This window comes from Perca fluviatilis, chromosome 11 (genome assembly GCF_010015445.1).
Source record: "Perca fluviatilis chromosome 11, GENO_Pfluv_1.0, whole genome shotgun sequence".
Taxonomy (NCBI): domain Eukaryota; kingdom Metazoa; phylum Chordata; class Actinopteri; order Perciformes; family Percidae; genus Perca; species Perca fluviatilis.
This window is the reverse complement of record NC_053122.1, coordinates 36,165,118-36,192,723: the sequence shown is the minus strand read 5'-3', so window position 1 is coordinate 36,192,723 and position 27,606 is coordinate 36,165,118. Positions and strand designations below refer to the sequence as shown.

At 44.4% G+C, this 27,606-nt stretch overlaps 1 protein-coding gene across 1 annotated transcript in view; it reads left to right on the top strand.

The window, feature by feature from the left end:
• The window catches only part of LOC120568723 (contactin-associated protein-like 4), a 202,240-nt gene that overhangs the window by 152,803 nt on the left and 21,831 nt on the right, over positions 1–27,606 (top strand). The window contains exons 16-18 of the mRNA XM_039816408.1: positions 291–461; positions 8,092–8,310; positions 19,594–19,833. Of these exons, the coding sequence (XP_039672342.1) occupies positions 291–461; positions 8,092–8,310; positions 19,594–19,833 (630 nt within the window). The remainder of the gene's footprint in view (positions 1–290; positions 462–8,091; positions 8,311–19,593; positions 19,834–27,606) is intronic.

Sequence of the window (27,606 nt, the reverse complement as noted above, 5' to 3'; positions counted from 1 at the left end):
GTGTTAACAAGTTCTATCTTGTTTGTGTAATCCGCATAACATCAAAACTAGAGAATATAAAACCCTAGGCATTGTTAATGTTTTTATAACAGCTGTCACTGGGCAACATTACATCATTAAAACTGTTTTTTTCTCTCTTCAAATGTTTTGTACTTATCATTTTTAATTACCTGCTTAAAGCTCCAGACACGAGTCAAAACATAGTCAGATTACTGTACACCATTGTTTTTTCAGCTAATTAGCTTCTGATTTGATTTCTATTTAAGGAAAGTTTTCATTTTGTTTCTCAGAGAACTTCTGGAACGCTGCGTTTTTCGACAAGGGGACGTCGTACCTCCACTTCCCCACCTTCCACGGAGAGCTGAGCGCAGATATCTCCTTCCTGTTCAAAACCACGGCCTCGTCCGGCGTGTTCCTGGAAAACCTGGGCATCAAAGACTTCATCCGGATCGAATTGAGCTGTGAGTAGGAGCTGGAGGAGGGATACTGAATCCAAAGAAAACACAGTTAAAGGGGATATTTGTGTGTGTGTCTTTAAAGGAACACACCGACTTATTGGGACTTTAGCTCATTCACTGTATCCCCCAGAGTTAGATAAGTCCATACATACCCTTCTCATCTCCGTAGTATCCTGGGTAACCGCTTCATCTAGCCCTACTCCGCTCATTAGATGATAAATTATCATATTCCTTATTTACATGTTGTGATTTGTATGTCACAGCGTGTACAAATAACGAGGTCACATGACACACAGCCATCTTCTAACCGTATACATACTGGGAACTATATTCTCAGAAGGCCAAGCACTGCTACTTGGGCGGAGTGATATTACTCCAACTCTGAGCAAACTCCAGTCGTTACTCTCTGCTCCTCACCACGTGGCTTCTCAGGTGCTTCGGGCAAATCACTCCGCCCAAGTAGCAGAAGTAGCAGTGCTTCGCCTTCTGAGAATATAGTTCCCAGTATGTATACGGTTAGAAGATGGCTGTGTCTCATGTGACCTTGTTATTTGTACACGCTGTGACTATACAAATCACAACATGTAAATAGGAACATGTTGGCGTTATTTTGTCACTTATTGGAAGCAGTAGGCTAGATGGAGCCGGTTACCTCCAGGATCTGTGCTAAGCTAGGCTAGCGGTGGGGGCATCAGACAGAGTTACAACACACACGGAGATGAGAAGGGTATGTATGGACTTATCTAACTCTGGGGGATACACTGAATAAGACAAAGTCCCAATAAATCGGCGTGTTCCTTTGAAACCCTTTATGGTTTATGTGTGATTTAGAGTGTGATGGCAAAACTAAAAGAATGTTCTTTTATTTCTAATGATGAGTCTAATAGTGATGCAGTTAGAAGATGCACTAAAGGGAAACTTCGGAATATAATTGTTTCACTCTTTATCTGATTTTTAGATTCACTGGGTGCTTTTTTTTATAGATTTTTTTATTGAACTGTGAACACTCATACTTCACAAAACACATATACACTCATATCCTTATGATTTGTTTCCCAGTGCTGGGATTAAAATTGTTACAGTAGAGGTTGGTAATATTTACCCATCCGTATATCCTTACTCTATGAGGTTGGATTAAATCTAGTTTTTGTTATTGACAGGCTGGTTTGTATGGAGTTTGTAGGGCTTGTTTTCTTCTGGTGCTGCTTGCGTGTTTCCAATATTTTGATCTGCTCTAGGTTGCATTGTTTGTTGTTTTCCGTTGTTTCCTTCCCGTATGGCATTATATATATATATGCCTCATTCCTGAGCAAGTAACTGTATGTTTTGAGCACAGATAACTATATTATCCGGTGTCGGGTCGCGGGGGGAGCACCTCCAGCAGGGGACCCCAAACTTCCCTTTCCCGAGTCACATTAACCAGCTCTGACTGGGGGATCCCAAGGCGTTCCCAGGCCAGGTTGGAGATATAATCCCTCCACCTAGTCCTGGGTCTTCCCCGAGGCCTCCTCCCAGCTGGACGTGCCTGGAACACCTCCCTAGGGAGGCGCCCAGGGGGCATCCTTACCAGATGCCCGAACCACCTCAACTGGCTCCTTTCGACGCGAAAGAGCAGCGGCTCTACTCCGAGCTCCTCACGGATGACTGAGCTTCTCACCCTATCTCTAAGGGAGACGCCAGCCACCCTCTTGAGGAAACCCATTTCGGCCGCTTGTACCCTGGATCTCGTTCTTTCAGTCATGACCCAGCCTTCATGACCATAGGTGCCAGGGCTGCGCTTTGTCACCAATCCTGGCATGGGGTACTTTCCATAAAATCATCTCTCAATGCAAATCAAACTAGCTATTAGGCTAACCGACATAAAACCATGCCAATCTCTAGGTATGGTGAAGGATATGTGATGATGTGGGGGGGCTATTTTAATTCCAAAGACCAAGGGAACTTTATCAGGATGCATAGTATCCTGGATCCATGAAATAACTGGCCTTTAAAAATAAACATCTGCCTGCCTCTATGGAAATTTAACATAGGGGTGTACTCACTTTTGTTTTCAGCAGTTTAGACATTAATGGCTGTGTGTTGAGTTATTTTGAGGGGACAGCACATTTATCATTGTTATACAAGCTATACACTTAATACTTTACATTGTAGCAAAGTGTAATTTCTTCAGGGTTGTCCCATTAAAAGATATAATGAAACATTTACTAAAATGTGAGGGGTGTACTCACTTTTGTGAGATACTGTACAGTTACTCGCTCAGGAATGAGGCACGTACAGTATACAACGCCATACCCCCGCAGAACACAGTTGAATGCATTGCATACGCCTCTGTGGATAACGTATGGCTGGATCACATGGGACAACATTGCATTCGCAACACAACTAAATAAAATGCAACCAAGGTGAAATCCATATAAAAGGAACTCATCATAATCATTGCAGGGTGTGTTTTATGTTGACACTTGTTTTATGAACTCTCAGGGGCATTTCAGCAGCGACCCTCCATTAATCCCTGTTGATTGATTCTTGTGTTAATGCACACATTTACGGGCCCCATAGTGTTTCATTTACATTATGACAGTAATTACCATCAGGGTGTTATTTAGTTTATGGGTGCCGTGGAAATGTGGCCGGGTGTGGGGTGTTTGTTTACAACCTGCCATAAATTTTGTCATTTGAAATATAGCTGTATTACCCAACAAGGTGTCCTTGTGGTTATATGGTTACGGCAGTATTGCGGATGGTATGAGCTACACATTTATGGGCAGCAGTGGTGTGGCCCATCAGAACAGCTTGTATAGGTGCCTTGAATCAGTTATTACTAGTCATTTCTAGTTGCCTTTTGAAGCTTTTTCACCTTACTTTACCTTCTTAGTTTGGTTCTGTTTGTGGTTTTTGTTTTGCATTGCATTTCAGAGGAATTTGTTTTAGAAATTGGATGAAAGGGACACACTGTCAGGTGTAGCAGGGAGGAGTAGGGAATGGCGGACCCAAAAATGCAGAGAGCAGGCAGGCAGGCAGGCAGGAGTAAGTTGAAAACGAGGATTTAATGATGAAACTCACGAACACAAACACAAACACAAACAATGATCTGACACTGGACAAGGGGAACACCAAGACTAAATACACAGACTAAAGAGATAACACAAGACAGGTGACACAAGGGCTGGGAAACAGGTGAAACACATTAGGCAGGGCAGAGCAATCAACAAAAGGAGGGAAACACAAGACAGGAAGTAAAGTGGACAAGACAAGACAGAAAACCAGAGACTTCAAAATAAAACAGGAAACAGAGCACAAAACAGACCACCAAAATAAGACAAGACACCAAAACCATAACAGTACCCCCCCCCAAGGGACAGATCCCAGATGTCCAAAAAAACAAGAGGAGCAGGAGCAAAGACAAACCAGGGAGGGAGGAGGGGGCCCGGAGGAGGGACGACCCAAAAAGTCAAACTAAATCAACCCGGAGAGGGCGCAGGGAAGGCACCGGAGACACTCGGGGAAAGGGAAACAGAGAGAGGCCAGAGGGAAAAGAGAGTCCTGGGGCACGGGGAACAGGGAGTCCAGGAGCACAGGGAACAGAGAGTCCACGGGGAAACACGGGAAGCCTCAGAGCACTGGGGCGCACCGGGGCCACAGAAAAGGCAGAACCCACAGGCGCCAGGCGACGAAGGCAGGATGCTTCAGGCGGACGGGCGCGCGAGAGGCAGAACCCCTCAGACGGCCGAACAGAACGGTGAGGGTTCGTAGGAGGCCGTCTGCAACGGCGAATCCCCTCAGGAGGACGAACAGGACGGGGAAGTCTCTCAGGCGGCCGCCGTCGAATGCTATACCCCTCTGGCGGCCGGCGGCGAAGGCGATATCCCTCTGGAGGCCGGCGGCGAAGGCGATACCCCTCAGGAGGCCGTCGGCGAAGGCGATACCCCTCAGGAGGCCGGCGGCGAAGGCGATACCCCTCAGGAGGCCGGCGGCGAAGGCGATACCCCTCAGGCGGCCGGCGGCGAAGGCGATACCCCTCAGGCGGCCGGCGGCGAAGGCCGAACCCCTCTGGCGGCCGGCGGTGAAGGCCGAACCCCTCAGGAGACTTGGCAGGCCAATGAAGGCTAAAACCCTCCGAGGGTCGGGCAAGCAACGGGTCAGCTGAGCTGGAGCCAGGCGAAGAGTCAGCGGGGCTGGAGCCAGGCGAAGAGTCAGCGGGGCTGGAGCCAGGCGAAGAGTCAGCAGAGATGCTAGCTGGCTGCGAGTCAGGGGAGATGCTAGCTAGCTGCGAGTCAGGGGAGATGCTAGCTGGCGGGAAACCAGGGAGGTTGCTAGCTAGCCGGGGTACTGAGAGGCTGCTAGCTAACCTGGAGACAGGGGAGAGGCCGCTAGCAGGCCGAGAGGCTGGGAAGGGGCTGTACGTCAGCCCAGAGGCAGGAGGGCTGCATGCCAGCCCAGGGACAGGAGGGCTGCACGTCAGCTCAGGATCAGGGGAGCTGCACGTCAGTTCAGAGTCAGGAGAGCTGCACGTCAGCTCAGAGTCAAGAGAGCTGCACGTCAGCCCAGAGTCAGGAGAGCTGCACGTCAGCTCAGAGTCAGGAGGGCTGCACGGCAGCGGCAACTGGGCTGCAGGAGTGGCGTCGAGCGACTGGGCTGCAGGCGTGGCTGCAGGCGTGGCGTCGGGCGACTGGGCGTCAGGCGACCGGGCTGCAGGCGCGGGGTCGGGCGACTGGACTGCCGGCGTGGCTGAGGGCACACAGGTCGGATCAGGCTCAGGTCCACTGTGAGGCTGATTGGGGACATGGCGCTGAGAGCCACGATGTCCCTTCCTCCGTCCACGGCCTCCACGGGTCCCCGTGAAGACGGCCAGGCGGGTTCCGTCATAGGACTGCTTGTGGTTGGGGGCATACGCTGACCGGGTAGCGTCTGAGCAGTCTCCCAAGAGTTCTGGGGAAGCTGGCAAAGTGGCAGGCGGGCTGACAAAGCACACACCGACGGCTACGGTGTTGGCCGACTGGGGAGGAGGCAGGCTGGTGGTGGGTGAGTCACTGGGGGTGGCTTGTAGAAAACGCTCTAGCACGAGCTTGACTTCCTCCAGGTGGGGAACAAAGTGACTCACCCAAGGCCTCTCTGCCAACCACTGTCGCTGAATGGCGAGCTTCTCCAGGAGAGGAGGGTGCGGTTTTTTGCTGGGTCTCAAAATTATGATTCAGGATTGTAGCAGGGAGGAGTAGGGAATGGCGGACCCAAAAATGCAGAGAGCAGGCAGGCAGGCAGGCAGGAGTAAGTTGAAAACGAGGATTTAATGATGAAACTCACGAACACAAACACAAACACAAACAATGATCTGACACTGGACAAGGGGAACACCAAGACTAAATACACAGACTAAAGAGATAACACAAGACAGGTGACACAAGGGCTGGGAAACAGGTGAAACACATTAGGCAGGGCAGAGCAATCAACAAAAGGAGGGAAACACAAGACAGGAAGTAAAGTGGACAAGACAAGACAGAAAACCAGAGACTTCAAAATAAAACAGGAAACAGAGCACAAAACAGACCACCAAAATAAGACAAGACACCAAAACCATAACACACACACAGAATCTAATACAGGGACACTGCTGCACCAGCAGCCTCTCTCCTCGGGGGAAATTGTTGTCAGCGTGGTTGTTCCAGCTCGGAATACTGCTGCTCGGTTTGCCGGCTCCCTCAGATGGCTTTGTAACACTGTGGCTGAGAACAATTTCTTAATAAAGTTACAGAGGGATGCCGGGACAGTGTTTGGTTTGACTCTGTACTCCCATAGTAATACATCCTCACCTTCCGCCAGCACAACATGACGGACGATGGTTTGCTTCGCCTGCACTCTCCTAAATCTTTTGCTGGGGATGGTGTTGAGAGAACAGAGCCAGCTGAGCAGCAGGGAAGTAAATCCAGACAGTGCAGCACTGAGGTGCTGTCCGTGGTGCTGAAACAGGGCAGCAGCACCACTAACCGGGCCAAGGCACTGGCCGTGGTCCTGATCCTGGGGCTCAGAGAGCAAACTTGGCTAATATAAGGGCAGTGCTGGAAGAATTATTCAGAACTTTTTTAGTTCAGTACTCCAAAATAAAGCACAAATGCATCTAAAAAGTAGTCCGTTATAAGCGAAAATTTCACAAAATTAAAAGTCTGAAAAAACTCAATAAAGGAGGAATAAGGTGTTTGAAAATAGATTAAGTCCTCGTTGTGCACAATTGCCTCTTTCATTAGTATCAGGTCATTAAAGTTTGAGAAGCATTTTAACTCGGTAGTGTTGAAGCTATATGCTAACGCTATATCTACTTTGTGTGCTGTACAGCTAGGTAGTGTAACTTATGGCAACGATGTGTCACAATAAATGAGCCTAATATATGTTTTATCATGTATAATGTATTTTTTGTGCAGGTGTGAGGTCAGTACATCACGACAGTTACATTATAATACACATATCATGGATGACTTTCCACTGAGAAGTTGAGTTCAAATCATCATCCACTTTTTAAAATATCAGTGAAATGTGTACTATGTTACTGGCTGAGGCCGGGAAGCCCAGAAGAGAGTCATTTTTGCTTTCACACATCAAGGGTTAGCGATCTGAAATAAAGAACGGTCTAGCATTCTGGAGAGAAGCACGGCACAGTCTAGTTCTTCCACCTCATCAGTACCTAACTTCTTGCCAGACTCCGTAGTCTTTTGTTTGTTGTTATCCCCTGAGAACTGTACGCAGTGTGTCTCGGTAGAGGCTCTATTGTTTTTTTTGTGTTTGTTGTTTTGTTGTGAAGGAGTAATTAAACTACGTTCCAGGGAGCCCTACATTCCCCCCAGTCTGCTTGTTTGGTCTCCATACACTTGAGTCCAACCTAGCTGCTTGTTAAAGCCTCTGCCTTCATTTTTAATTTTTAGCACTGGCAGGTCTGTGGACTCTAAAAACGGTGAAAATATGCAACTAAAAGTAAAGATTCATGCCAGCTTTTTATGTAAAAAAATAAAAATAAAATACACCTGCCTCCTTCAGCCTAAATCACAAAGGGAGGTTTCAGTAGTGTGTCATTCTCACTAATTCAGAGGCTGCAGACGTGTCCTGTTTGTGCAAGTGAAATGCTTCCGTGGGTGTCTGTGTTCTTCTTTGTCTCAAGAGACGGGCGAAAACAAAAGCAGGACTCATCGATATCGGATCTCCATTTCTTTTTGTAAAGTTTAACATTCCACAAAGATACGGCCGTTACTTTTTAGATGTGGCATTGCTTAATCCAAGAAAAAAACAACTTTGTATAGAATATTATTTGGGTTGATTGACAGCCCTAAATTTACCTCATTGATTAAGTCTGGTTCTGCGGTTTGTTGTGACAGTTTGATGTCGTGGAAGAAGAATTTAAAAATATCCTTAGACTATCTGCTTCACCAGATTTTATAGCGTTTCTTTTTTTGGCAAACAATATGCGTTGAAATTGGTTGGTATGACAATCCAATACGCCTTTAGATATCACTCACACAAGTACTTTAATTATGTTTTGATACATCCCTATGTCCCCTTCCTTTCTCATCTCCATTATCTACGTCAATCCCCCTCCTTGTTATCCCTCGTTCTTCCCTGTTTTTCCCCCCCATCTCCTCCCCTCTGTCAGCCTCCACTCGGGTGCTTTTCTCCTTCGATGTGGGGAACGGGCCGCTGGAGGTTCGCATGGAGTCCAAAGTGCCGCTGAACGACAACCGGTGGCATCGAGTGCGAGCCGAGCGGAACGTCAAGGAGGCGTCGCTCCAATTGGATGAACTTCCCGTCGCCACGCAGGAGGCTCCTGCTGACGGACACCTCCACCTCCAGCTCAACAGCCAGCTGTTCATAGGTGAGGAGACTGACGTTCGCCTTATTCTCCATAGTCTGATTATTTATATATATTTATATATGATCACACAGATTATTGTAGCACAAATGTGTGTGTGTGTGTGTGTGTGTGTGTGTGTGTGTGTGTGTGTGTGTGTGTGTGTGTGTGTGTGTGTGTGTGTGAGTTTCTGTGTGAAATTTGGCCTCATTAGTTTCACTGTTGGAGGCTTCAAGGCCCTTTCTCTTGCCTTCTGGAACTGGAGTCTCTTTGTGTCTCTCCGTATCTCTCAGGCGCAAGCTCCTACACATACTGGATTCTCTTATCGTGTTTCTCTTGTTTCTCGCGTTTCGCTCTCCAAAGCCAGTAAGTACTTCATCGCTTTCTGTCTCTGCAGCTCCTCCTGAAGTCTGCAGCTTGATAACAGAACTTTTAGTCAAATACTTTTGGAATCTCTGCAGGCAGAAAAACAGTTTTTGTCAAAAGTTCACATCCGGCAGTACTCTGTGAAACATGACAAGTCATTCGCACAGCAAGCCATTGCATTTTGTCATCTTTGCCAGGGAGTATAGAGATTCACGGTCAACGTTATTTATAATACAGGGACGTCTCAGAAGACTTTACAGAGACAGACATAACAATACAAGGTACCCTGTCTATTTGATTTTTGGAAACAAAGACCAGAACTATGTAACACGTCACCTGCGTATACGAGATACTGACTAAATGGGAACTCACTCTTAGAAACATTATTGTGCTACCTTTAACAAATAAAACACACAAGAAATTGAGTGTTCAATGGTGTTTTAAGCCCCCGACTTCAAGGCAGCGCAGCGACTGTCGATTTCAAGGCACCTCGACTTCAAGGCAGCGCTGCGACCGTCGATTTCAAGGCACCTAACCCTAACCATTGCCTAAGTGACTTCCAGGCAGCGTTGCCTGGAAGACGACGTTGGGGGCTCAAAGCACCAAACACCAAATTGAGTGCTCGAGATCTAAGTAATCAACACCCAATCACCACATACAGTAGATGTGAATTGCAAGGAATTATCAGTATCCAAAGGCACAACAGCAAAATAGACGAGCAAAAACCTTAGAACGAAGTCAATCATTTGTGTTTTTTATCAAAGGACAAAAATCGGGTTAAGATTTACCACTGATAATAATTAAAACTGTAAAGACTGCTAACGGGGTTTATAACAATGATAAAATTAAATTAAAATTTAATTTTCATACAGTATACAGTGCTGTTCACAATCCTGAAAGACACGTTACAGAGTTAAACAACACACAAAAAAATATACAACCCACGACATTAATCAAAATTCTGAAATTTATAGTATTTCTGGTTAGTATTTAGATTTATTTATTTATTTAAAAGGGACAACGCACATTAATCAACATGAGTACAGAGTCCAACATGTAAATGTGCCAGATTTAGCCATACAGGCTAATTTCCATCTGCAGTCCCTGGACAAAAGATTAACTAAAATAATAATGTTTTATTCAGTTTAATTATGTGTGCAGCCTCTGTTATTTGGCTTTGCAGACTCTGGTCATGTGACACTGGGTGGTCACGTGACGCCGGGTGGTCATGTGACGCCGGGTGGTCATGTGACGCCGGCTGGCTATGAAGGTTGATGCTCCATGAAGCCGAGCAGCCTTTGCTAGTTGTTTAAGCCGCTACAGAGCCTCGTGACCCCGGCTACAGACCTCCGTTGTATCAGCAGTAGTTGGAGGTTCAGTTGCCCGAAAACAGGTGACTGTGAGCCGGGTACAGAGCACGGCGAGCTGCCGGTCGTTTTGGCGGACATCACGGTTAAATTTAGTCCACAAAATATGAGCGTTTTCCCACGACGACAGTTAAGATTAGGCATCAAAACTACTAGTTAAGATTAGGAAAAAGATCCTGGTTTGGATTAAAACACTCCCAAGGAACACGCATTTCCTGACTGAAAGTCTATAGTTTTCACTGCTTTCCGGCTTGAACGTCCTGTATGTTAACACCCACCCATCCTCCCTACGCGGCCAGCCGCGTTCTTATACAGCGGCCGTCAATGTGGTGAATACAGAAAAAAAAAAAAAAAGTGGAATGCTAACGAATTACAGTGCTTAACTTTTCGTAGCTTTTTGAACGAATGGTTGATGAGAACAGGCTAATTAACTCTGCATAGACTGAGATTCAACAAACCTTAAGACCGTAGCAGCTCTGACCTCCTACAGAGTCCTACTCGCTCGCAGAGGAAAAGAAATATTATGTTTCAAAGTGCTAAGCTGCTATTGGCTAAATGCTGCTCAGCACTATTGAATGCGAAAGTGCCGAGTCAATGGTTTCTGATCTGACCACGGACAATAACCATTTTTTAATAAATCAAGCATGCATCAGGGAGCAGTAACATCTAGTGTAGTGTGCGATGTGATTTCTTGCAGTGAGGGTCTTTAAATAATCTGTAAATGAAGCTGGACCTGTGTAAGTGGTTCATTAGGCAGTCATGGAACCAACCATCAGCGAGACGAGAGTCTCTGAACCAAACTCCACCCATACTGCAGCCCTGTTGATCTCAACATCTGTTCAATACCACACTTTGAGTTCTCCCTGTGACCTCTCCTTAGAGCTACAGGGGGAAAATAATGAAAATCCATCACTTATTGTAAGGTGTTATCATTCTGCAAACATTATGTTGTTTGTCATTTCACATCAGTAAACAAACACACAGCATGGAGGGGAAGCAAACCATCAATCAGGGATGAGATTGGATTAAAGGTCCAGTGTGTTTAGTTGTCCATTATCAAAATCTGTGTTGCCCGTTCACCAACTTGTCCTTTCTCATGAATATTTACCACCACCATCAATTCCAAGTATTCCTTTTGGCTTGAAATTTTACATTTGCGTTCACATGAACTGGGGTAGACTCTCCATATTCATGCTCCATCTTGAAATACGTTAGCTGGTAAGAGACATACAGGACATACTGCTCCGCCTTTCACGTTTTTGCTGTCACATGATAAAGTCTCAGGTGCTGCTAATGCTGCTAATGGGTATCGTAGCTTCCATGCCCCGGCAAATTTGAAGAAGGAAACATGGAGGACCACACATATTCAAAATCCAAAATTTCAGGAACAGGAGTCTTCTTCTTCTTCGCCCAGAAAAAGAAAAAGGAGATTGAAAAGAGCAAGCGACCGGCTTTTTGAAGCGTGAAGGCTACCGTAGCTGTAATACCTACTTTGAACTGCGTGGTGCGAGAGAGTTGATTGCGAGATATGATCTCAACGCTAGATGGGAGAAATTCCCACACATTGGACTTTTAAGGCAGCAGCAGGGAAATCCACGTGAATATTGATTGGTTGAATAATCCGGTGTGATGTCACCACCATCACCCTGAACCTGCATGTGTTTACCTCTGAAATTATCAGTACAGTACACTGGAGTAAGTCTCACAGATGTGTGTTTGCATGAAAATGCGCTGGTGTTGGCAATGAACGGTTTGGTAATGAATGTTTGTATTAAGACATTGGACTTGATGTTCTTGATTCCACGGGCAGGAATAAAGAATTTCCAGCCTTCAAATTGAGTGTAAAAACAGTAGCAAGTGTAATGTATTTTCTGTTAAACATGTCCAAAAGAAAGCTATTTAGAGCATCTACTGTATGCCTTAAATGTCAAATATGTGATGTAATGTCATATAATGTAAAGTATACAATATATATAGTACAGTGGGCACCATAAGTGATTACACCCATGCTAAAGTTGACTAAAAGGAGGAATAGAAAATCATCTTTTGGAAATTGATCTTAAAGCCTTAATTAAAGAAAAATGAGGAAAAATCCAACCTTTAAGCACACCAATTTTCTTTGTGAATGAATAATGTATCGTAAATAAATAAATGTTCTTCCTTAAACTACAGGGGGCGTAAGTCAGTACACCCCTATGTTAATTTCCCATAGAGGCAGGCAGATTTTTATTTTTAAAGGCCAGTTATTTCATGGATCCCTTGGTCTTTGGAATTAAAACCCCCCACATCATCACATACCCTTCACCATACCTACAGATTGGCATGGTTTTATTTCAGTTAGCCTAATAGCTGGTTTGATTTGTATTGAGAGATGATCTTATGGAAAGTACCCCATAGAGGTGTGTATACTTATGCCCCCTGTATTTTAAAGAATAACATTTATTTATTTACGATACATTATTCATTCACAAAGACAATTGGCGTCCTTAAAGGTTGGATTTGTCCTCATTTTTTTTAATTAAGGCATTAAGATCAATTTACAAAAGGTGATTTTTGTATTCCTCTTTTTAGTCAACTTTAGCATGGGTGTATTCACTTATGCTGAGCGCTGTATATATAAAAATAAGCATTCATATCAGCTCAGCTTGTATGCAATCATAAACCACAACATTACTGATTAAGTACATGTTATTCATGAGCCGTAATCCTGCCTTCGACAAATTCATAAGGAAGAATGTTCATTTTTGTTTGGATTTCTAATCCTTCTGTGCATTTTGAATAAACAAACTACTGTATGTTATCACATGCAGTGCTTGGTTTTGTAAATTAAGATACAGTGTTCTCTTACATAATTCATGAAACTGTATGAATGAGCCTTAATTATTCCTTGTACGGATTTAAACGGCAGTAAATTACATTGTTCCGATTAATAACCCGAGTTATTGCTTTGCATGGATTTATAAGCCATATGATTGCTTTTCCACTTCCTTTATTGCCTGATATTTGTGGGTGTAAAATATCCACACGCAGCAATTTCATTGCAAGCAGGATTTAACAGAACTTGTTGTATGGCCTGCTTTGGATAGATAAGCAGTATTTTGTTGCCCTGTTGGCTGGTGTGTTAAGATGGGTTTTCTGCATCCTGCGAGTGGTGTCATAAGACACAGTATTCCCATTTAGATTAAAAGAAAACCTGCTGTAATATGAATGCTTTCGAGGCAATGGTTGATTTCAACTCTGTCTGGTTATTTTCCTGACCTTGATTTTTGCAGGTGTGGGGGGGGAGGCACAAAAACATGGGAGGCTCATTCAAACGATGCAGCACAAAGACAGTTGTTTGTATTTTTGGTAAACAATTGTTTCTTAGACTTTGTGTTGAGAACCACATCTGTGTCTGTTCTGTCAGTCAGCTGCGAGTCAGGTGATTTTATCAGCAAGGGCAAACTTTGAAATAACAGAATAATAAAAAATAAAAGAAACTATTTTAATGAGTCACTCTCCAACCAGTAGACACGTTCAAATCTGCATCAAAAATAACTTTTAAAAGGTCCTATAGGTGCTATATAAATACTGTGAAAGTATCAAAATGCTCAATCCACAGAGTGAAAAAAAAAAATATATTATATATATATATATACAAAGTGTCGCTTCAGTGTCGTTACACTGATTCCCCGGCTGCAATGATGGTGCAGAGATGCTGAGAGCGCAGATGCTAAAGACCCGAACACTCTGACCAATCAGAGCAGACTGGGCTTTTTTGGGAGGGGGGCTTAAAGAGACAGGCGCAAAAACAGAGCGTTTCTGACAGAGGGGGAATACAGGTATATTCAGACAGACAGTATGAGACAAATAAAGTGTTTTTGAACATTAAAGCATGTAAACATGTTCTAGTACAAAGCCTAAAAATATCATATCTTAAAAATTCTGTTTTACAAATCTTACTTAAAGCCATAGTGCATAGTTTCTGTTTCCCCCATGAGGAATTCTAAGTTATGACAACAACACTGCTCGCGCGTCCTCATGATACAAGCCTTCCGTGATCGTGCACGCCCCCCCGCTGCCCGTCCAGTAACCCAGAAACGGTGACTTTGCGCCGGCCACAGAGCCCCGCAGGCTGCCTGCCGCGGAGCCCCGCAGAGCTTAGTCAGGGCAGCGGCATTTGGTAGTCCACTAACCCACAAACTGTGACTTTGCGCCGGCCATGGAGCTCCGCGGGGCTGCCGATATCTCTGTGCCCGAGTAGCAGTGCTTCGGCTGTAGCCTACTTCCACCCAATATAGTCCCAAATCAATATCTGCCTAGGAAATCGTCTAGTCTTAATCTGCATTGCTATTTTTACTCATTGTGAGTGCGCAGGCCACAAGAAGTAATTAGGTTTTGATTTTGTTGTTGTTAGGTCACTTTTACTCACGACATGCTATACGGCAACAAAGGATTCCATTCATTACGCTAAACTAAGCTAGCGGCGGCGGCGCCGGACTAAGACAATGCATGCAGTGAGACAAAAATGCGTTTGCCCACCTATATAAATATAGAGGAGACTGTGAATAACCCTATTTCAACAAACGGTGGCATATTCCTTTAAGTACAGTACTTGAGTAAATTTACTTAGTTACTTTCCACCACTGGAATTAAAATAGGTGATTCCTACAGTTTGTTTCTGTATTTATTGTTTTTTTTATTTCATATTAATGTTTAAATATGTTTATCTGTATACACCAAACAAAAGCAAATTAGCGACATCTGCTAACTCTCCAGTTTCTCCAGAGTTCATTCTCTCCTTTCACACGTTGCTTTCTAGGCCGTTGAGGTTATTTGTATTGTGAGCCGCACACTTTGCCTTTGATGCTTGCTTTGATTTTCCATTTAATTCCCCTCACTCTCATGTGCTCTCATTCTGCATGTACAGAGTGTTCTCTCCCAGCGTGAGCTCGTGTAAAGAGGCTGCAGTCGTCTTGTTAGAGCCCAGGTTAAATATGAGCTGATATTGAAAATGTCATCTGGTCAGATGTTGAGTTTATCTGCATTTCGGGCTCTTTGATCTTTGCTTTAATCTTTACTCCACAAATCTTACTTCTGAAATAAATCCTACCTTCCCAGACGTAGTTCCTGTAAGCTGTCTTCCCATGATGTTTTCGCTGCTGAATATACAGTATGTTTGAAAGCTACACTAGGCAGGCAGAACTGTACAACTAAACATACAGTGGTGCTCATAAGTTTATGAACCCATGCTAAAGTTGACTAAAAAGAGGAATAAAAAAAATCATCTTTTGGAAATTGATCTTAATGCCTTAATCAAAAAAATCCAACCTTTGACGACACCAATTTTCTTTGTGAATGAATAATGTATCGTAAATAAATAAATGTTCTTCCTTAAAATACAGGGGGCATAAGTATACACACCCCTATGTTAAATTCCCATAGATGCAGGCAGATTTTTATTTTTACATTTTTACATAACATAGCCTTCACCATACCTAGAGATTGGCATGGGGTACTTTCCATAAGATCATCTCTCAATGCAAATCAAACCAGCTATCAGGCTAACTGAAATAAAACCATGCCAATCTCTAGGTATGGTGAAGGGTATGTGATGATGTGTGTGTGTGTGTGTGTGTGTGTGTGTGTGTGTGTGTGTGTGTGTGTGTGTGTGTGTGTGTGTGTGTGTGTGTGTGTGTGTGTGTCGGGGGGGTATTTTAATTCCAAAGGCCAAGGGAACTTTATCAGGATGCATAGTATCCTGGATCCATGAAATAACTGGTCTTTAAAAATAAAAGTCTGCCTGCCTGTATGGGAATTTAACATAGGGGTATGTATACTTATGCCCCCTGTATTTTAAGGAAGAACATTTATTTATTTACGATACATTATTCATTCACAAAGAAAATTGGTGTCCTTAAAGTTTGGATTTTTCTTCATTTTTTTAATTATGGCATGAAGATCAATTTCCAAAAGATGATTTTTGTATTCCTCTTTTTTAGTCAATTTTAGCATGGGTTCATAAACTTATGAGCACCCCTGTATATGGTATTTTTATACTAAAAAAACGATACAAATATTAAGTTTGTATAGCGGTTCAAAGTTTCCAGACTTTGAAGGTTTGACTGTCAATGGCTGTCTGCAGAGTCAGTGTATTTACACTCAGTATACATCCATTAACATTTCCATTTCTTTTCGCTTGTTTTCTGTATGTAAAGTGTCCTTGGGTTCATGATTAATATCGCAGCTTTTTAAACCCATCCTACAAAAGTTTGGAACCCATTTAAGTTTTATATCAATATCTTTTTGCAGGTGGAAACATTGCACAGCTACACATTATGCCAAAGCATTACCCTGTACGTAGCCAGCAAGGGTCTACTTTTCACTCCCCACCAATAATACTTTCAGACAATTAAATTACAGTCTGATCGATGTAAACCAGATGGTAAAACTGCTGTCACTCACAAGTTGTAGGGAAGTGTGGAGTTGTAGTTTTTGTTGTTGTAGTTCCCCGGAGCCCTTGGGCCCTATCTTGCACTCAGCGCAATTGCCTTTGTACACTGACGCATGTATCATTCCTATTTTGCACCCGACGCACAGCAGACTTTTCCCTCCACAGACGCACGTCGGTAAATTAGGGAATGTATTTGCGCTCCTGGGGGCGGTTCAGCGAAAAGAGGAGGCGTGTTCCGGCGCAAACGTTACTTTGTGCTATTCTGCAGTTTCAGAAAACAATTCCGCCACTGACCAGGAAAAACCTGGTCTAAAGTCAGTGGCGCTAGTCTAAAGTCAGTAGCGCGTTATTCAGATGCTATTTTAGGGCGCATGCTTGGCCATAATGTAGCGTGTGCACAACGCGCATACACTTCTCTCATCTACAGCAGTTCCCATTTTTAAAAAAAACATACATAATTACAAAGGAAAACATTACTGAAAATGCGCTTCATGTGTTTGGATAGATCAGGAGGCACTTACAGTCCTCAAAAAGTCGCAGTATTCTTTGTGGCTTGTTGTGTTTTACACATTTCCATGAATCATGGATGTGTTGATGACATAAATGAGGAAATATTAGAGGACTTAAGGAGACGTGATGTTGAACTACCGCGGATTGGACACCCGGCGGGATCTGGTCCGGGGAGTAATGCGCAGCGCTCCCTGGTGAGCCGGGTGGACGGAGATGGAGTGGGGAGGGGGAAGGGGCACAGCAGGAGCAGGTGGTGCGTTTGGAGGCCCACGCTCCATGGCTGCAGCAATCCTCTCCAGACTTGAGGAGATGCACCCGAAGTGTCGGCAGCAACATCGCCACCCGATCAAGACGGGCATTTATTACTTTGCCGCATCTCGCATCGGCAGCCCCGCTGGCGCGGCGCGCGCGCAAGTAACTGGCCCGTCGTAATAATAGCAATCCGCCATGGAACAAGCGCCTGCTCTTAAAGGGAATGTGAGATGACGCTCTGATTGGTTTATTGCACGTTACGCCCAAACCACACCTAGCTACTTCAGACCAACCCATTTTAGATTTGCGTCGGGCGCAAGAGTCATTTATCCCGCCGGTAAAATAGCAACAGCGGCCGAGATCCGCCCACAAAGCTACTTGCGTTTTGCGTTTCATACTTGCGTTTCAGATCGTTAAAATAGGGCCCCTTATGTTTTCTCGCCCAGCAGTTTTCCCTGGATTAGGGTGGCACCTAAATCATAGTTGCAAGTGGTCCTGCTAGGCGCCCTGCTACACCCTGCTATGCCCTGCAGTGCCCTGCTACGCCGTGCAGTGCCCTGCTACGCCCTGCAACGTCCAGCTACGCCCCGCAGTGCCCTGCTATGCCCGGCTACGCCCGGCTACGTCATGCTGGCCTGCTACGTACTTCCGCTCAATTTTCTTTTTCCTTTCAGTACGCCGTCTGGCTTTGCGGTATATTCGCGGGTTTTCTCCCGGCCAAATCTTTACCGGTCCAATCAGCGAACAGAGGGAGTGTCTGAGAACGATGACGTTGAGGTCATGCGCTAGTTTGAGTTATAGCTCCATAATGGCGGCGGAGAAAGATGCCATTCGGTCCGTTGTGGCAACGCTGCCAAATATCCAGAAGTTAAAGCCTGTAAAGTGTCTGTTGTTATGATTTGATACTATAAATAAAATTGAATTGAATAGTTTAATAGTCAAACAAAAGACCTACATTACACAACAATGCATGTTATTTTCTGATGCTGTTAAAAGTTTGTGTACATCTGTAATAATAAAGCATGGAAGTACCACATAACACACATATTTATATATAATATACTCATATTGGATGATACAACTATTTCTGTATTCTTTTATTCAAATCCCTATATGTTTACTTCCTGTTAACAGTGTTGTATAAATAGGTGTAAATCAAAACTTCTGAATCACCGATCCAGTTCAATAAAAATGTCTCTGATCTCCCTGCTCTTTATTGAACTCTTTATTGAATTCATCAAATAAGTTAGCGTGATGCAGTCAAAATGTTGTTTCATTACGACGCAACTACAAAGATTGTAGTCACTGGCACTGCTGACATTAGCATTAGTCAGTATTTTTAGTGTAGAAGTGTCAACGCAGCTTTTCTGTAATGCTAACTTTTGAGTCCAACCTAATTATTCTTAGCCGACTTAATTAAAGTACTCTTCCCATTGTGCTGCTGCTACACAATAGGAAGTTGTCAGCTGTGAACACTGAGAGCAATGTGCTGGCATGTCTGAACTGTATGGACAAATTCAACCCATGATCTTTGCAGAAATGACATGTTGCCAGGTTTGAACTCTTGCTGCTGCCATCACATAGGTATGCAATTTTTTTTTATTGTTACACTTTCCCCAGATTTTTAGCTATTCGAAAAGAATCTGACAGATTGCAAGTGAGGTGCTGGAGATGATGAAAGGGTGCGAGGAAAAGTAGTTGAAAGGGTAAAAAAAAAAATCGGCCTTTCTGCTCCACACCCGCCCAGTATTTCTGCAAAGCAGCCAACCACCTACAATATAGTTAGCCAGTCAGGACTTAGAATGTACGGTGGCCCTGAAGGGGCAAAACACAACAACATTTTCGAAACCACAACGGCATTTCAGAAAACACAATGACATTTCACAAAATACCATGAAAATCTTTTGGTGTTTTGTGACATGTCATCGTGTTTTGTCCTTTAGCGAGACTCTAAGAACGATGCTGTACAAACAGATGAAAAGACAGCTGCTCAAAGTTATGTCCCCGGTTCAGTTTTCCACCTACAGCTTGTTGCCTCATTGCCGTTTCATCGTTGTGTCATTTGATGTGAACAGTGTTGACAGTTTGGAGCTTGTGGGGGAGCAGAGGAGACATGTGGATCTGCTGTACATGACGGGAGGAGGAGAAATATAAAACTAGAGAGAAAGAAAAAATACAGACTTGTCAACACACGGAGAAAAGAGAGAAGGGCTGGGACAAGGAGGACAGACACTGGGATCTTTTATTCTGGGAGGGCTAGCTTTGATTTCTACATGCTGTGATGCCGATCGCTTGTGATTTTATAGCTACGAAGGAAGTTTAAAATAAAGCATTTAAAAAAGAAATAAAGAAGTCATGAACTGTTTTGTATGTTTTCAGGAGGCACAGCGTCCAGGCAGAAGGGATTTCGGGGATGTATTCGCTCCCTGCAGCTGAACGGCGTCACCCTGGACCTGGAGGAGAGGGCCAAGATCACACCCGGGGTTCGAGCCGGCTGCCCGGGTCACTGCAGCAGCTACGGCTCGCTCTGCCAGAACCAGGGCCGCTGTGTGGAGAGGGCCAACGGGTTTCACTGTGACTGCGGCCTGTCAGCATACAGCGGAGTCTTCTGCCATACAGGTACACGCACACACATACTGTAGAGGTGCAGGGAAGTCATACTTTCGTACTAGTATTAAATCTATAGAGCTCAACAGTGTGGTTCCAGAAATAAAAATCACAATAATTTAAATAAAATAAAAATCACAATAATTTGATTATTAGTCCTAACCTAACTGACCAGGAGCTACAAAGTTGTGAAACGAAAGTTTCTGCTCAAGCCACAAGTCTGTATGATATCAACCTTGTTTTAACCCTTGTGTTGACTTCCATTCGATCATGCACTTGTCGTCCTCCCTTGTCAGAAAAGCAACACTTTTTCTGACGTTTTTGTCTCTTTTGTTCTACACTTTTGGCGCTTATTTGAATGTTTTTGGCACTTTTTTTGACGTTTCTTTTACTACCATGTATAGACACCACGAACACATGGCCTATATAAAAGAGACTTCAGATACAGTATTAGGGGACCACTAAGGCCTATATAAAAGAGACTTCAGATAAAGTATTAGGGGACCACTAAGGCCTATATAAAAGAGACTTCAGATACAGTATTAGGGGACCACTAAGGTCTATATAAAAGAGACTTTAGATACAGTATTATGGGACCACTAAGGCCTATATAAAAGAGACTTCAGATACAGTATTAGGGGACCACTAAGGTCTATATAAAAGAGACTTCAGATACAGTATTAGGGGACCACTAAGGTCTATATAAAAGAGACTTCAGATACAGTATTAGGGGACCACTAAGGTCTATATAAAAGAGACTTCAGATACAGTATTAGGGGACCACTAAGGTCTATATAAAAGAGACTTCAGATACAGTATTAGGGGACCACTAAGGCCTATATAAAAGAGACTTCAGATACAGTATTAGGGGACCACTAAGGTCTATATAAAAGAGACTTCAGATACAGTATTATGGGACCACTAAGGCCTATATAAAAGAGACTTCAGATACAGTATTAGGGGACCACTAAGGTCTATATAAAAGAGACTTCAGATACAGTATTAGGGGACCACTAAGGTCTATATAAAAGATACTTCATACACATTATTAGGGGACCACTAAGGCCTATATAAAAGAGCCTTCAGATACAGTATTAGGGGACCACTAAGGCCTATATAAAAGAGACTTCAGATACAGTATTATGGGACCACTAAGGTCTATATAAAAGAGACTTTAGATACAGTATTATGGGACCACTAAGGCCTATATAAAAGAGACTTCAGATACAGTATTAGGGGACCACTAAGGTCTATATAAAAGAGACTTCAGATACAGTATTATGGGACCACTAAGGCCTATATAAAAGAGACTTCAGATACAGTATTAGGGGACCACTAAGGCCTATATAAAAGAGACTTCAGATACAGTATTAGGGGACCACTAAGGTCTATATAAAAGAGACTTCAGATACAGTATTATGGGACCACTAAGGCCTATATAAAAGAGACTTCAGATACAGTATTAGGGGACCACTAAGGCCTATATAAAAGCATCCAAAAAGCAGCATGTCACAGGACCTTTAAAAAGGGACTCATATTTCTGATTTTGAAAACGGGTCAAATTTGACCCAAAGACAACACAAGGGTTAAGAAAAACATGTTTTTTTCACAATGTCAAAGAGGAATACTACCCACAGCAACATCTCTGATTGGCGAAGCAGGCTGAAACCATGGAAATGTTTACCGCTCCGTTGATCCCACGAGCAGCTAGAGCGAGCTTCTACCATTGAAGTTTCTCTACACAATCTTGCACCTTTGCCGTTTTTGCCATTATCAAAATGTTCTTTTGGGCCGAATCAAATGTTTTATGGTCACGATTGATCTCGTAGCTGGTTAGCTTGGTTCCAGGCTTAAAACTCTTTTGATAATTTAATGAAACATCAATCGGGGGAAATTATTTCCAGAACAAGAGCTGTTCAAAAAGTAAAAGGCGCTAACTGTTGAGCTCTATTTAGGGAAAACATTTATGAAAATATCACCTTATTTGGCTTTTTTTCACAGATCCTATCACAGAGCAGCATGCCACATCTGTTAAAAGAGACCATACACGCTGGAGGATATATAGTGCTCTGTTGAGTTTTCTTCTAGAGACACAAAAGTTATTTCTGCGTTCATTGTTGCGTGACACAAATACATCGAGTGCGCCCTTGAGGTCTTACAAATGTTGCATTTCCTTCCTTATAAAACATTTGGGTAACACTCTACATAAGAGTGACATGACACTGTCATGAACACACGGTACTGTCATGACACATGAACCCTAACCCTAACTTGTCATGACAAAAACCGAATGACAATGACAGAAGCGTTATGTCATGAACATTCATGACTTGTTTATAATGTTTATGACACGTTCATGACAGTGTCATGTCACTCTTATGTAGATATCTTCAAGTAAAGTGTAACCAACATCTGTAAAGCTGTTAGTCATGGTTTGCATCCATAATTTCTCAAAAGGGTTTATTTTATCATATATTTCTCTTTAGCCCACACGACATTAATGGCGCCCCCTGCCTTGACCTCCCTTTAGGAGACCATCTAACCACTTTACAACATGCTGCACGGCGTCATGGCATGCCTCCATCCCCTTCTCTTTGCTTAACATGTACTGCAGCTGACCCCTTTTATCTCACCATCCAAGGCGAAGGCCGTTTTTTCAGCCTGACGTTCCTTTAGATGCACTCTGCATATGAGCCCTGAATGGCTGTGCCTGCAAAAAGATGACAACTAATACATATAGTTATTTCTATAGGACTCCAATAGGAATACGTTGTCATAATGTACTCTCACAGAGGATGGAAATGCAATTAAAGATAAACACACGATAAGAGGAAGATACTTAAGTGAAGGGTTTTCTGCAGCTGTTTAAAGGTTAAGAATATATTTCATTCCGGTGAACTTTTTAATGCACTGAACACTCTTTGAGAAGGACTAAGGTACCATGTGATATCAAAGGTTGCATGCAAAAACTGTTTATGTTGTGTTGGAGTCTATTTCTGTCGTTTGTTTTATGTTAAATAAATTGCACTAATATTGCATCATCATATTGAACTTTATGTTGAGCTCAGGAACTTAAGTGAGTTCAGTGATTTTAAGACTCCCTTTATCTTCTTCCAAACAAATACTGGTATCTGTACTTATCTGCATCTACACAGGCTGTTCTCATCAACCATTCGTGCACATAGCCATAAAAGGCAAAGCACTGTAATGTATATGTATTCCACATATTTTTAAATATATATTCTGTCAGCACCACATTGACTGCTGCTGTATACGAACGCCATGGACCGTGTAGGGTGGGGGTCGGGGTGGAACGGTGGGTCATAAAATACAGCACTTACAAGCTGGGGGGCGGAGTTTGCTTCCCGGGGAAACCAAAAGACTTTCAACAAGGAAATTTGTGTTTGTTCCCCGGGAATGTTTTAATCCAAACCACGATCTAAACTTAAAGGACAAATCCGGCGCAAAATTAACCTAGGGGTTAATAACACACGTGTAACGAGTCGACCGTTCTCTGGGATAGGTTTTCATGCTAATCGAATGTGACCAGTTTTAGCGCAAACCGCTAATTAGCTTACAACGCTAATCGTCGGGGCACAGGGAACGCTGTGCTTGAGCTATGTTACTGGTTACACGTCGTTCGTCGGTCGACTGTTTTCCCAAGATGGCGCCCGCCTGTATACGTGAACGGTACTGTCTTTCTAAACTATCTTTTTAATAAACTGTCTGTACACTTACAAAGTTCTCAATGCTTCAGTTTACATGTAGGCCGTGGAAGTGTGGTGCTATTTTGAGCCTTGTTAGTGGTGTAGAAATAGAGATTTCTTTTTACTTTACCCGTGCCCCGACGACTAGCGTTTGCGCTAAAACTGGTCACATTCGATTAGCATGAAAACAACGGTCGACTCGGTACACATGTTATTAACCCCTAGGTTCATTTTGCGCAAGTTTCAATTGCTTTGATAGCCTCGTGAGAGCGTCCTGATCTCGCAAGTTCCAGTTTTCCACTCGCAGATCAGTCTGGCATCTTGAGATAGAGAAAATTTTGAGCCTTTCGCCAAACGACCGACCAATCAGCGTTGGTTTTGAGGCGGGTTTAGGTGTGACGCAACAAGAAGCGTCTATCACCAACATAGGTGGTGATAGACAGATGGTTTATCCAATCAGCAGTATTTTCAGGCAGCGGTAGCCCTAATTCTGTTAGCCGCTCGCTAATGCTTTTTTCTCTTGGATCCTTCTTTTGGAATATGGACCGGGAACCTGAAATGGGGCCTTTTATTCCTAAATTCTTGTTACACAAACGGCAAATATCCTTTACCGACATGTTGCTTGCTTGCTGAGCTAACGAGCTATGCTTTGCCTGCAGCAGCAGGGGTAGCCTGGCTTGTGGTTGTATTTTCATACGCTTCGTTGAGCTGATTGGTTGATTTGGCCCGCCTATCACCAACATAGGTGGTGATAGACAGATGGTTTATCCAATCAGCTAACCAGTATTTTCGCCCTTTCCCAAAAGTTCTCAGATGGATATGCCGAGCAAATGCGAAGCAATCCATCTGACGGAGTCAGGTTATTGCTTTGATGCATTTGTGTGAAATACTGCATGGATATGGCTGTGCTTAAAGTTGTCAGGAAACGGCGCTAAACACTGTTTTCTGTAATTAATTAGCTAAAATAACCCTGAGCAATTTACTTTGTATTATAATATTGAAACGTTAAAAGCTACCGCAAATTTATGAATTGTTCTTCACCAGGGAAACAGTTATTCTCTTCCTGGTAATATTGATCAACTATTCTACTGGAGGAAAAACAAAAGAGATGCTGCAAAGTGAAATAAGTGGTGTTCATGCAGGATGAAAAGTCAAATGGATTCCACTTCCAGGAAATCTATCAATAAAACTAAAGTAATAAACAGCGGTATGAGACTTTGCTGCCATTAGGGCTGTGAATTACAGCAGCCTTTTAAATCTTTCTGGGTTTCAGATGGCCGGGTTAGCTCAGTTGGTATATCTAGCTGTCCTATCCATTAAAGGCAGAAAATTCCCCAAAAAACAAAACAAAATCTTGCTGGGTTTCAGATCTTGTTCTGAAAATGTAGAGATACAAGAGCTGAACACTATATTATGAGCACTAATACAACGTATGCAATATCTGGACTGTAAGCAGGGATTCACAGGTTTTTTCCCTCCAACAGCTGCATTTATCCACTGCTTAGCCCCCTGTCCAGTTACCCTTGAGCAAGATTTTCTGCTTATCTTGATGTTCTGTGCTTTCATACTTCACCGTTTTGGTGTGGTTTAAATGAACTCTGATAATCACGACCACCTGGAAAGGTCTTGGGTTTGCTTCCGAAATCGCATTCTCTGCACTACATACTCAACATGTATACTATCGTTCGACATACTCTTGTGTAAATAAGCAGTAGCGTGGATCTTTTAGGACGCACTAGAATATCATTTTCAACGCCCCTTCCTGAGAGCCTCCTTGCCATTAAAGACGTGTAACCATGGTAACCACTGCCGACCTCCACTCTAGCGGTTTCGCCAGAAAACACTTCAATTGCTGAAAAAAGTGAATAACTAGACCAGTAGTTAAAATATGTAGAAAATGCAAAATAAAGCGTTGTTGTCCTTATAGAGCTCCTCGGTTGCTTATTATGAATGTTGACGTTACTGCCCATCTCTCCAGCCCATGGGCCCACCACCTGTGGGAGGAACCGCTGGGGTCGGGTGCGCTGCCACATGGGTGGCAGTGAAGGTCAGGGGCCTCGACGGACCAGACCCGGGCAGCAGACGCTGGCTCTGGGGACGTGGAACGTCACCTCTCTGTGGGGGAAGGAGCCGGAACTGGTGCGGGAGGTGGAGCGCTACCGGTTAGATCTGGTGGGGCTTACCTCTACGCACAGTCTCGGTTCTGGAACCGTACTCCTGGATAGGGGTTGGACTCTTTTCTTCTCCGGAGTTGCTCAGGGTGTGCGGCGCCGGGCGGGTGTGGGGATACTAACAAGCCCCCGGCTGAGCGCCGCTACGTTGGAGTTTACCCCGGTGGACGAGAGGGTCGCCTCCCTACGCCTGCGAGTTGTGGGGGGGAAAACTCTGACTGTTGTTTGTGCATATGCACCAAACAGGAGTTTGGAGTATTCGGCCTTCTTGGAGACCTTGAGTGGAGTCCTGCATGGGGCCAGTGGGGACTCCATTGTTCTGCTGGGGGACTTCAACGCAACGTGGGCAATGATGGAGACACCTGGAGAGCGTGTATTGGGAGGAACGGCCTCCCTGATCTAAACCAGAGTGGTTGTTTGTTGTTGGACTTCTGTGCTAGTCATGGATTGTCTATAACAAACACCATGTTCGAACATAGGGATGCTCATAAGTGTACCTGGTACCAGAGCACCCTAGGCCGAAGGTCAATGATCGATTTTATAATCGTTTCATCTGATCTGAGGCCATATGTTTTGGACACTCGGGTGAAGAGAGGGGCAGAGCTGTCAACCGATCACCATCTGGTGGTGAGTTGGGTCAGGGGGTGGGGGAAGACTCTGGACAGACCTGGTAAGCCCAAACGTGTAGTGCGGGTAAATTGGGAACGTCTGGAGGAGGCCCCTGTCCAACGGACTTTCAACTCGCACCTCCGGCGGAGCTTTTCGTGCATCCCTGTGGAGGCTGGGGGCATTGAACCCGAGTGGACAATGTTCAAAGTTTCCATTGCTGAAGCTGCGGCGAGGAGCTGTGGTCTTAGGGTCTTAGGTGCCTCAAGGGGTGGTAACCCACGAACACCGTGGTGGACACCGGTGGTCAGGGAAGCCGTCCGACTGAAGAAGAAGTCTTTCCGGGATATGTTATCCCAGAGGACTCCGGAGGCAGTTGCAGGGTACCGAAGGGCCCGAAGGGCTGCAGCCTCTGCCGTGAAAGAGGCAAAGCAGCGGGTGTGGGAGAAGTTTGGAGAAGACATGGAGAAGGACTTTCGGTCGGCACCAAAGTGCTTCTGGAAAACTGTTCGCCACCTCAGGAGGGGAAGGGGAACCATCCAAGCTGTGTACAGTAAGGATGGGACACTGTTGACCTCAACTGAGGAGGTAATAGGGCGGTGGAAGGAGCATTTTGAGGAACTCCTGAATCCGACTAATACGCCCTCTATGTTAGAGGCAGAGCTGGAGGATGACGGGGATTGTCGTCGATTTCCCAGGCGGAAGTCACTGATGTAGTCAAACAACTCCACAGTGGCAAAGCCCCGGGGGATTGATGAGATCCGTCCAGAAATGCTCAAGGCTCTGGGTGTGGAGGGGCTGTCCTGGTTGACACGTCTCTTCAACATTGCGTGGAAGTCTGGAACAGTGCCAAAGGAGTGGCAGACTGGGGTGGTGGTTCCCCTTTTTAAAAAGGGGGACCAGAGGGTGTGTGCCAATTACAGGGGTATCACACTTCTCAGCCTCCCTGGTAAAATCTACTCCAAGGTGCTGGAAAGGAGGGTTCGGCCGATAGTCGAACCTCAGGTTGAGGAGGAACAATGCGGATTCCGTCCTGGTCGTGGAACAACGGACCAGCTCTTCACTCGCGCAAGGATCCTGGAGGGGGCCTGGGAGTATGCCCAACCGGTCTACATGTGTTTTGTGGATTTGGAGAAGTGTATGACCGGGTCCCCGGGAGATACCGTGTGGGAGGTGCTGCGGGAGTATGGGGTGAGGGGGTCTCTACTCAGGGCCATCCAATCTCTATACGACCAAAGTGAGAGCTGTGTCCGGGTTCCGGCAGTAAGTCGGACTCGTTTCAGGTGAGGGTTGGCCTCCGC